Source organism: Scleropages formosus, chromosome 10 (genome assembly GCF_900964775.1).
Source record: "Scleropages formosus chromosome 10, fSclFor1.1, whole genome shotgun sequence".
NCBI lineage: Eukaryota > Metazoa > Chordata > Actinopteri > Osteoglossiformes > Osteoglossidae > Scleropages > Scleropages formosus.
This window is the reverse complement of record NC_041815.1, coordinates 19664715-19676586: the sequence shown is the minus strand read 5'-3', so window position 1 is coordinate 19676586 and position 11872 is coordinate 19664715. Positions and strand designations below refer to the sequence as shown.

Genomic DNA, 11872 nt, shown 5'->3' with positions numbered 1-11872 from the left:
ATAGGTGTATGTTTCCTTGTAGGCAACACATCACCTTATTAAATGAAAAGTGGTATTTTGTTTACTTGTCTTTAAGCAAAATTTAACCAGAAAATCTCCTCCTAGGAGCTCAAACAAAAATGAGCTATTCCTAAGTATATAGGCCTATATATTGTGTTTGCAGCTGGAAATGTATTTAGCACTGTGTCATTCAATTCACTTGTTGGACTGAAACAGTGCTGCATAATGACGAATATTAATGCTTCTGGAAGCCCTCAGAACACCAGAGATTTTCATTAGCACCAGACCTAGACCTGGAAGACTAGGTTATTATCCTAGTAATTATTTCACTGAAACCTTTAAAAGATAACATAAAGCAGACTCCAGGACTACAGCAGCCTGCTTTATTCAGCTGTACTCCAATCCAATTCTAAATAAGGCATAATTACAGTGTTTACTGAATTTGTACTATAATCTGTGCATTTCAGATTTTGCAAGTTGAGTTAAAATAAAGATGTTGCAACATTTTTACTTGCTTATATCATTTATTTTTTTTAAACATAACTGTTTATTTAACAGTAGATAGCCTGATATTTTCATCCAAACCCATGCAGCAACTGATCGATTAATCATGGCAATCTCAAACCATGAGCACACCTAGCCATCCCAGTTGAGATCTTATGGAGACAAATTAGTTTTCCCCCAATATTTAATGTAATTGTTTTCAGTCTGTACACTAACGTAATGACTAGCTAATAAAACAATAATCAAATTTGACAAGCCACAAAAGTTTAAAGTGAAATGAGCAAATTGCAATAAATCACATATGGAAAACTGTCATCCAAGGGTAAACTTGTATAAACTTACTGCAAGGAGGAAATATTGAGTCAGCCAGACTTTTTGACAGTGTGGACTGTCCTTTTGGGCTTAACATGCAGAACCACCATGTAAATTCCATGTTGACAATGTATTTTTATTAATAATACAAATAGTACTGAGTCATAGTAAGCATTGAGGTAGGGTACACTGCAGAATGCATTCAACATACTCAGGGTTTCTTGCTGATAGAAGGCTGTAATAAGGTAAGCACTGCTAATCGAGCTTATTGATATCACAAGAGTGGATGTGTGGGAAAACACACAATTCCTCCAGCAAAATCATCTTAGGTTGGTGCAAAGTGTACATTTATGCCATATTAGAGCACAATTATGGAGAACTCAGGAGCTATTGCATCATCTCAGAGGAGCACGATCTGATTATTAGAGGCTTTCGTACAAAAGCATTTTTAATAGCTAAAAGTACATTACATTTATATTTAGCAGACACTTTTCTCCAAAGCAACTTCCAATGACCTTTATATAGTGTTATCAGACCACACACCTTATTCACCGTGGTGACTTACACTACTAGATACACTACTTACACTGGGTCACTCATCCATACATCAGTGGAACACACTCTCTTTGTGTCATTCACACACTATGGGGGAACCTGAACAGCATGTCTTTGGACTGAGGGAGGAAACCAGAGCACCCAGAGAAAACCCACGCAGACACGGGGAGAACATGCAAACTCCACACAGACTGAGCGGGGATCGAACCCACATCCTCTCACACCACCCAGGTGTTGTGAGACAGCAGCACCACTCAAAGTAATATGAAATGGACAAATAGACAGACCAGCTCAACTACCAAGACCTGTGAGATAAATGAGGAGAAAGATGGTTGTATCATTTCAGGACCTGAAAAACAGATGCACTAGAACTAATTTTATGTAGTATACAGTATGAAAAAAAAACATGGCCTATCTACTGAACCCTCACGATGATTGATGTTAGATGGCAGTGACGTGTTCTGGTCTGCTTTTGTGTCTCAATAATCCAAAGTCATTTTGGCATCAGGTCAAACTCAAGACCATCATACAAACTGGTGAGTAATAACATCCAAGTATGAGAAATTACCTGGTTTCACAATATATGAATAAAACTGGCTCTTAAAATGTTTTTCTTACAGCATAAAGTTGAAAAATAAGGAGAGGGTTAAAAAGGCAACATTTTTCCTGCACACTTGAGCTACAATACCTTAATCTGCCTGGAACAGGACAGTTACAGTGCCGTAACTTAAAGGTAAGTAACTTTCCTGACACAAAACTGAGTAGAATAAAAAGGAAGACAACTAACCCATAAGAACTGCTTTATAGTTCACCTCCAAGCTCATCTGTGTATACTATTAATTACTAAGCATTTTTAGCTGTGAATTCACCTTATAAATAAATAGGTGGAGGACTGGTAAATGACCACTTTCATGCTCCATGTCACTCAGTTCAGTTCCTTCACCGGTATAAAAACTGACATTCTGACATACACTTTTAAAACATCAGTGTGAAACTGAAGACCAGTGTTCGCTGCAATTTGAGTGGATTCCAGTAAAACTGACACTTCATTAAATAAAACATTTATCCACGTGCGGTCATTTATTACCAACATTTAATGATTACAAACATCGGCAAACTTGTAAAACATGTACAGAATTAAAATAAAGAACACATATAAATCCCCTTGGGCATCAACAGAAGCCAGAGCTGTAGCATAAATAGTTACCGTTTTCATAATGGTTACAAAAAACCCACAAAGAAGGAGAATTCTGCTATACTGTTAAATGCTGCCACTATAATGACAAAACCAGCTGCAAGTGGGTTAAACGACATGTTGAGTAAAGAGGGGTTGCAGGTTAGCATGTTACTGATCCCTCCCATCCTGCCCTGTATTTTTCAAGTTACCTACATGTTGTACATCTTCATAGATGTATCTTAAGAGTGATACTCGTTACAGTACATTGACAATGTTCTTGTCTGTTTCAGATCAGCTCCTGGGAACTGCTTGATCACAAGACAGTTTGCTAGCACACTTTCCCCCAGCAGTGGTACTATACTGGGGCCATCAGTGGGATGGAGCAGAGTCCCACAGGCCCCAATGTCTAGAGGGTAAACAATTGTGCGAATTCGGAGCACTGGGTAGTCATACCTTTGATTCCTTTTCCTCAAAGGGAATCCCCCTCGTGACCCTGGTCTCCCTCAGGTTGCCAGTGGTAACCACAAGCAGGGAGGTCCATCCAGTGGTGAAAGTGAGATAATCACTCTGCTCTCCCTTCCCTCCCAGCTCCATGTCTGCCCTTCTCCCTCCCATAGTCCCCATCTCGCAGCTCTATCGCCTCGTCAGTGTACTCGAGGGCCTAAGCTGCCTTCTTCTGCCGCCGCAGGGCATAAGCACCATACATTTCCAGAAACATGTCCTGGCAAGGGATGCGGGCACCCAGCTTAGAGCAGATAAGGAAGGCGCCGGCCATCTTGCGGTGCAGGGAGTAGGTCTCCTCAGGTGGTGGTGTGAGACGGTGCCGCAGCATCACAGGGATAAGACTATGGATGCGATGTGTTGTGCTCTGGGTGCTGAAGTCAAAGGGCTCAGGGGAGGCAAAGGCCTCTCCCAGGATCATCACTGCTTCCGTGTGAGCATCCTCAAACGCCTGGGAAGGAGGCCGGTGGGATGGAATGAGACAGCAAGAAAGAATATTTAGAAAATTAGAAAGCATTTAGAAATTTTTATCTTGGGTGACACCTGAAATATAAGGCGAGGTTGAAAGTTCAACTTGAAAGTTCATAACACAAGAACCCAGTGTAAAATTAAACAAATGAAAAGAAAGTAAAGGAACAGGAAGAAATTTTATCCTCACAACATAGCAAGTGTCACTGGGGCACAAATGATTCTTGCTCAAACAGACAGGTCTCACCTTGGTTTCAAACCCTGTAAGAAACTTAAGATCTTTGGACTTCTGCAGCACAGTGGCCCTGTCTCCAATGGAAGCTGCATACACCACCTGGGCAATTGGCATCATCAGAAAACAGCAGATCATGAGAACACACCTTTTATGAATAAAGCTACATGGATTAGAATGAATGCGTCTTTACAGGCAGCACACTAACTAGGCCCACAGAGCAAAGCAGATGCATCTTCTTAGGGGCCACAACATATCAACAGAAGTTAATCACCATCATAATCCTCCTAATCATAATCATCATCATCATCATCCTGGCACTGTTTGGGGTAGTTTGCAAAGAATGTACCATTTATTCAAAACAACCTGAAGGTATACAATCAGGGTTTACCTCCTGCCTGCCGAAAGCCCTGCGTTTGCTGGTTTTCATAGCCAATGAGCTCTTAATTTGGTATTATAGCTATTGATTGAAAAATCTGACAAACCATGACAACCCAAATACATAGACAGAGCAATCAATATGAGTTTTCCAGCTGGGAAAAACCAACATTAAGAAAAGATGCTGGTAGTTAAGAGCTCAAAGTAATTATCCTTAGTAGTAATTTACTGATATTTTCATTATTATACTGTAGGTGTTCCGCAAATAACCTAAATTTGGTTCAACGTAATCTAAAATGATTCAGAAATTTCTCAACTGTGCAGGACTTTCAGTAGACAAACCCAACAATCACTTTAGTAGGGCCCTCACCGAGAACCAAAAAAAAAAAAAAAAAAGATTTACACACAAGGTTCACTAAGACAAGGGTAAAAATAATTATTGGCAAACAATTTTATCCAGTCATACAACAACATTTACTGAAATGCCACCCTCAAACTTTTCCTGTTCCTGGATTCTGATGTTTCAAATAATTCAAATTCACTTCTTTAATACTGTGTCAGGCGTACCTACCTCTATATAGTCATCAGTGAACTTCTCCGAGTACTCTCGGCAAGCCCCGAAGTCCAGTAAGAAGATCTCAAGACACAGAAACGGACAGGATTAGCACCGAGTAAAACTTCTGTAGCTTCAATATGCGAGTCTAGAACAGCAACATCGAAAACTCAGGTTGCCATGCACTTTACTACAACTTAAACAATGGCATCCATTGTAGTATTATTCTTAGCTATAGGAGAAAGACTGATAAAAATTCAGACCAAATAAATCACAGAACCTCAACACTCCAGGATCAAGACTGAAGATTAACACATTTCTCTCAACGACACCACTGTTCCACACACCTTGTCCTGCTCTGCATTGTAGAAGAAGTTGGCCCAGTTGGGGTCAGTCTGCATGAAGCGGAACTCAAACAGCTCCCTCAGGCACAGCTGAAGGATGTGGAAGCAGATCTGTGAAGAGTCAGCCAGGTGATTCACTATTATTGATTTATAGAAAAAAAAAAAAAAGGCAGGAGACACCATCACTGCCACCTTCTGGAATCATAGCAGTACCACAGTCTTTACTCCCAGTCTGTTCCCACTGAGGGAGAGTGCTGCTGGATGCAATCATTTATGAAGTTTGCCATATGATGAATCACACATTCATCAATATATTCAGTTTCTGAAATCAAAGGAAGGAGGCGGCAGCGGACAGTTGGTTACAGTAAGAAGTGGACAATCTGTCACATTCCCACATTCGGAAATGCACTCAAACAACCCTGTTGTATGTCTCAGCAGTACGCGCAGATCAGACAAAAAGAACACAGCATCCAGATCTTGATTATAAACACTTTATCTTCAAATGCCATTGCTGACAGTCAAATATCAAAGAGCTGAAAATTTCAAAACAATGGTTTAATAATTCAATATTTAATTACTAAGGTGGTCATGGGGAGGCCATCAGCAGCAGACTTCTGAGAAACTCTGTTGATTCTCTAAGACATTATGACAGTGCAGGGTGTGGCGTTTCCAGGAAATAAATCCACACGTGGGGCACAAAAAAAAAAAAGTAATATCATCAATGGCTCTGTGGCAGATGGGGAAAACTTCCCTTCCCTTAAATACACAAACGCATTAATAAGTCAAGTATTACAGCTGAGGCAGTAATCCTATGCATAGCTCCAGTGACCAGAAGTCCACTTCCCCATTACTCACTTGAGGACGGAACCAATGGTGGGAGGTGGCAACAGCAGCACTATCAGAGGTGTTTGAAATCAGAAAAATAACTGGATACATTCAGTAGACGCATACAAAATGCTGTTATTTCTCATTTTTTCTTTTTCTGATCCTCATTTCAAAATATAGATCATAGGCCAAGGCCTTTGTCAGGAAAGAACCACAACTTTACTATAACTGTGTTTTAATTCTTTACACCTGTGTACCACCTTGTTCCGTGTCTCCTGGTCCAAATCTACACAATGGTCCAGTGGTACCCCAGACACCATCTCCATGGCCAAGACCCGGGTGCCCGTCAGCTCATCTACCACCTCTGGGACATTGAAGAATGGGTTCCCTTCCAGCAGTTCTCTTAAGTAAGCACAGAAGATACATTTGAACTTAAGTACCAAAACAATTTCAAAAATATTCAGAATTTGTACAGATGGGCAGCTGTCACACATGCTGATGTCATCCCCAAAACTCCCCTAATCCTGTATTTTTAATAATAATTTAATTTTGTTGCATTATACCCTGTATTCACTTTCTGTTTAGCTCTACAACCAGATCATCCATCCATCATACAATAAAATGTGTGATAATGTGTTGTGAAAATATGGATGGAACTGGGATAACAAAAATTTCAAGACTACATTTAAAATGAGACCTTTCTATCTAAACAAGAATGAAAAGCCTAAGTAAAACTCATATTGTCCCTCTGCCCACAGACTATCACCAATGGCTTTCAACTTGTTGAAAACAATAGTATTTCAATAAAAACAGTGCCTATTTTTGACTCACTATTACTGCAATAGCTTCTAGTTCCATATTTCATCTTTTCAAAACAAGCATTATACCCTTTTCCCCCATTGTGTTCTCATTAGAGACACGATAAACATCAAAAACATTTGTATTGCTTCTAATGAGCTGAATGGATGTTGAACCATGTTACGTGCAATCCAACAGAGCTAGATAGACATGGATGTGCACAATACCTGAATCGCTTGGCACATTCTGCCTCTCTCTTGTAATCACATTCCCATGCCAGCTCCCTCTGAAGGACCTCAAGACTGCTGTCTGCAAACAGACCTGACCAGATACAAGGGCGCCTTCCTGAAAATCTCAGTAGCATGAGTAGCAGAGTGTGCAAAATATGGATTTAATCTCCAATCACCAGTGCTACTGAAGACCTCAATGTAAGGCACATGCTCACCTTCAGGCAGCATTACACTCATTTTCAGCACAGACATCAGGTTGTTGATGTCACTCTTGATGCTCTCAGCAACACCAGGGTACTGATACATGGGACAACAAACAGTTAAAAAAAAACAGTAAGTAAAAAAGCATATAGGAATGCAGGGAAACAATCTTATGTCATTTTTAATCAGAGGTTGTAGGATGGTAGGTTTCATAGGACAGCCAGTAGTGTACAGTGGTTGGAGTGGCTGCCTTTCGAACATAAACGTAAACATACTGTAAATACCATTGAAAATCTTTGTCTACATTCAGTGATGCCACTTGCTTAAGCAATGTGCCCTAGGAAAGCAGGACCATCATAATTTCAGCAAGATCTGAAAACTGACTGGGAGGTAGCAGTTCTACCCAAAAGCTTGATTGCCATTTCTTAACATCCAAAGACTGCAGTTACCCCCTGGCTGAGGCTCACCTGGATCTTCAGGGCCACTTCCCGGCCATCGTGCAAGACCCCATGATGGACCTGGCCAATAGAAGCTGCAGCAAAGGGCTTTTCTTCAAATGAGGCTAGCTTATCGTGCCAGTCTGGGCCCAGTTCCTCCACCAGAACCTTCTACGAAGAGTTTCAAACAAAAACATCAGCTCACGAGCTATAGCCAAAAGAAATCCCACACAAGCATTTCCCAAATACAGGTATGCAGGTAAGGCAGTCCCTACAAGACTTACTTTCATTTGCCAAGAGGGCATGAAATCTGCACTCTGCCGAACCCGCTCAAATATCTTCTGCAGCTGGGGGCTGATGAAGCTGTTATCTAATGAAGAAAATTCAATAGGAAGGTGGCCATCATTTGGGGATCAAATGCAAAACTAAAATTTAGGCAGTAATAAATTTACTTATACTGTATATTCACACATCAATCCATTCATCTTCAGTAAGTCCTTATTTGTACGGTTTCATGAACTGTACCTTGTATGCTGAGCATCTGCCCAATCTTGAGCGCTGCTCCACGCACCTTGCAGAGCGTGTCGACAATTCTCTCGGCATTGGCCTCAGATAAGAGGGGAGAGTCCAACAGGGCCCCACCTTCTGAGGAAAAGATAACAGAGACAGATGTGTAGGTTTTCTCCAGTATGTCTGAAACAGGCTGTAGGATATAATTTTAGTGCCATATCTGTACCCTGCACATATAACATCCTGTACATGTAACTCTCATTAAAGATTAAAAATGTGTTACAGATTATTCTATTACATTTAACTTCATGAGGAAACATACAGACAAGACAATTCTTAGCCACTCTATGTCTAAATCATATTATGCTACTAAATTACAAAGACATTGTAGTTTTACAAACCTATCCAATTTCTTGAACCTGGGTCTATACCATAAAGATGATACAAACCACACACATACACACACACACAGACAGTCTGAAACCGCCTGTCCCAAGCGGGGTCCCAGTGAACCGAAGCCTAACCCGGCAACAGAGGGCGCAAGGCTGGAGGGGGGAGGGGACACAGCCAGGATGGGATGCCAGTCCGTTGCAAAGCACCCCAAGCAGGATTCGAACCCCAGACACACCAGGGATCAGGACCCAGCCAAAACTGCTGTGTCACTGCACCCCCCCCAAAAACTGCAGAGTGGTTATTATTTCAGTCATTAGTATTTACCTGCTAACTAAATATCTCTGTACTTCCTTCTTGTAAAAGTTTTGCTTGTATAAATTGAAATCACACTGGGTAAGAATGTCAGTTAAATTATACCTGAGAATGAACACTTGTTGCACTCACCTGTGCGCTTTCCTCCCAGGGACTGTTTGGCTACTTCTACAACAGCTCCCAGGCTCAGCCCCACTGCCAGACCTGCAGCAGAAACATTTTAGAACTGAACCATGGACCATTACAGGCTCACCTTCAGCAGTAGATCCATGCAGATGGCCCATGCCTGTTTCACCCAAATCATTCTCAACATATCAGAACTCATTTTTCTTAAAGTAATGATAAAATTCTTTGGCGTAGAAGTTGGAATGTTTGTGTATTGATGAAAATTTCTTAGATTTTGAACACATTTTTCAACTATCAATTAACATAGTATTGGAAAGCTTTGGTGACTGGGCCACAGGAAGTGTGGTAGATGAAGACATGTATTTGCGACCCCAAGGTTCCAGTTTTAACATAGTGGAGTTGCCTGGTGCTGAGGATATGTAGTCTATGCCATGATGGTATTATGCAGTTAAGCCACATAGAGAAATGAAAGAAGACTGAGCAGGTGTTGCACATTGTCGAGACAGCGCTGATAAAGAGCAGTTACCCCCAAAATTAACAAGCCGACTGACGCGTGTGGCAGGGACCTTCCTCTCTCGGGCGCGGTCACTCAACTAAAAGCATGAGCAGAAAGGGATGGAAGCAAATCAGAAATTACTACCAGCAAGGAGTGAAAGTCAAACAATGGATTTCGGCACTCGGCAGGTACATATTTCACCATGTAACACTGGCTGAAAGCTGTTGAAAATTAAATACTTCAAAGTAGAGGGAGAATTTGGACAGAGAACTCTCTTCTGGACAGTCCGATTCTGTCAACGTATTCAGACGGCATCTTATCTCATTGTTCCTCAAAGATATAACTCATGTTAAAGTAAGTGTGAGTTATACACAGAACCCATGGTGCGACATACTAATCAGCTAATTACTATACGTTCCGGATTCGGTAACGTCTCAGTAGGATGAATGACGCATAGGCTTTAGTGTATATCTAAAAAATAAATGTGCTTACAGAAAAGTAAGCAAAAAAAATACCCATTGCGCAGATGCAATAGCAGAGAAAACTACTACTTATGATATGAAAATATACAACACTGATCAGCTGCACAGTTAAAGTAGACCAATAGAGAATGGTGGTACAGCAGGTAGTGCTGGTGCCCTCACACAACCTGGGCTGTGCAGTTGGATGTAGGTTCAATTCAAGCACAGTCTGTATGGAGTTTGCATGTTTCTAATGTGTCCATATGGCTTTTCCCATGGTGGTTTGGTTTTCTTCAGTGCAAAACCATGAGTTTCTGGTAGATTTGTTACTCTTAACTTGCCATCACATGTCTACATATATATGTGCATTGCTGTAGTGTATAAATGGGAGTATGGTATTTGGGCGTTAACTATAGTGTATCTACCACAGACAGTCCCTTTGGATGATGCTGTCAACCAAATACTACATAGTGAACATTATGTAGCTTTGGAGAAAAGCATGGGCTAAATAAATAAATGTGAACATAAAAACTGAACTGGAACACCATTTATTGAAGCACTACTGACAACAATACTTTTGTTTATAAAAACTCCTTTAAATGTATTGCATATTAAGACAATAAATCTACAATTGACTCCAAGCCCCTCACCTTCTGTCGGATGGGCCCGGCAAGAGACCCCTTGTTTGCCGTTTGCTTTGCCTCCCTGGCTTTTTTGATGTCTTCTGCTGTCAGCCGTCCAATCGCCGAGTCATGCAGGAACCTGACATAACGTCGCAGACCGACGTTATAGTGGAGAAACCGAGAGCTTTGACCTTGCCAACCAGGACTTCCCGGCCCACTCCGAGAGAGCGGCTCTCGAGGCAGCTCGCCCGCTTCCCGGCCCGAAGTCTCCTCCTGAGCCACCTCGCTGCTGTACTCATGTGGCATCTCAGAACCCATAGCCCACTTGGCAGCATCATCTTCCTCCACCTCCTCCCAGCTTTCAGCGCTGGAGAATTCAGACTTCACAGACTGAAAACAAAGCAAAAGGCGTAACAAAACCCAAAGTTCTTCTCATCCACCGTTGGTATTGCCAAAGGTTTTACGTATAACCAGCTTGTTTAGTTGAGAATGTAAATCACTATGCAAGGCCATAGTATGCAAGGCCATGTGAGCAGACATCAGTATTCAGTAAACACAAATCCACAGATACCAAAGCATGCTTGGGATGAGCAGTTGTAGACAATGCAATGCAATGCAATTACAGATCATTAACATTTAGCGATAAGTAAAAAGACCCTTGCTGGGGGTTTTGTGGACACAAAGGCTGTTTCCTCACAGTGATTTTCGACAGTTAGGCAATGCATGCACAGCTACTAGTAGATGTCCCCCTACCTCCCTGTTTCCCATCGCTGCCACCACGACGCCCTCCAGTAGCTCCTGCGCCGCCTTCACTGCCGCTCCAGCCGTGGAGTTACAGGCCGCGAGACGGAGGCGCTCGCTCTGCGTGGACACCAGAGCCACGCCCACACGCCCCGCCCCTCGCAGCACCTGGAGCACCTCGCCAAGGGTCACTGCATACCATACATTGATCTATTGGTGGCTTTATGGGACAATTTGAATTTCTAAGCTCAGCCAATTCAGACGCCGGTGTTCTTATGAAAACTGCTTACTTTAGCAAGTGCAGAAAATACATTTATGCCCTTTTTTTCCTGAGAGTTGCCACGTGATTGTGAATACAATATTTATAACATTCACTTCTGAAGAGTATCTTAAGTTTAACTGCATGACGAACGAGGCAACTACTACTAATAGTTCCGAGGCTAAGGATTCACATGATTATGCGTAAACAAACTCGCTCGTTATTTTTACACTTAGTCTAAGACTAGCTGTCTAAGAGAGGTAAATTAGCTACATTATTATCACATGGATCACAGCTGAGAATAAAATATGACAGTTTATACATGTGACCACTTACTATCGCAGGAACGAAGCTATGTGGTAACTCGCGCGGAAAGTACCCCACTCGTGCCCTTGATGCTTCGGTACCGCTTACTCAACAGACTGTGTTTAGCGAC

The 11872-nt window shown here is 41.8% G+C and overlaps 1 protein-coding gene across 2 annotated transcripts; it reads right to left on the bottom strand.

The window, feature by feature from the left end:
* Positions 1–1584: 1584 nt before the first annotated feature.
* coq8b (coenzyme Q8B) lies at positions 1585–11872 on the bottom strand. 2 transcript variants are annotated; one of them, XM_018742628.2, is made up of 15 exons: positions 11773–11872; positions 11190–11368; positions 10464–10826; positions 9383–9449; positions 8863–8934; positions 8041–8160; positions 7800–7885; positions 7546–7686; positions 7093–7174; positions 6875–6968; positions 6110–6251; positions 5028–5135; positions 4699–4764; positions 3765–3851; positions 1585–3500 (listed from the first exon to the last, which is right to left on the bottom strand). In XM_018742628.2, coding segments are annotated over exons 1-15 (1899 nt in total). In that variant the 5' UTR covers positions 11774–11872; the 3' UTR covers positions 1585–3209. The 2 variants fall into 2 exon arrangements, with proteins under 2 accessions (XP_018598144.1, XP_018598145.1); XM_018742629.2 differs by having other exon boundaries at positions 8041–8157.

Bases quoted from the DNA above. Each gene is read 5' to 3' on its own strand.
- coq8b (XM_018742628.2), bottom strand. The intron at 4,765-5,027 runs GTGTGTGGAACA...CTGTGTCTTGAG, and splicing joins ACAATGCAGAGCAGGACAAG to ATCTTCTTACTGGACTTCGG. The intron at 3,852-4,698 runs GTAGGTACGCCT...CCAATTGCCCAG, and splicing joins TCACTGATGACTATATAGAG to GTGGTGTATGCAGCTTCCAT.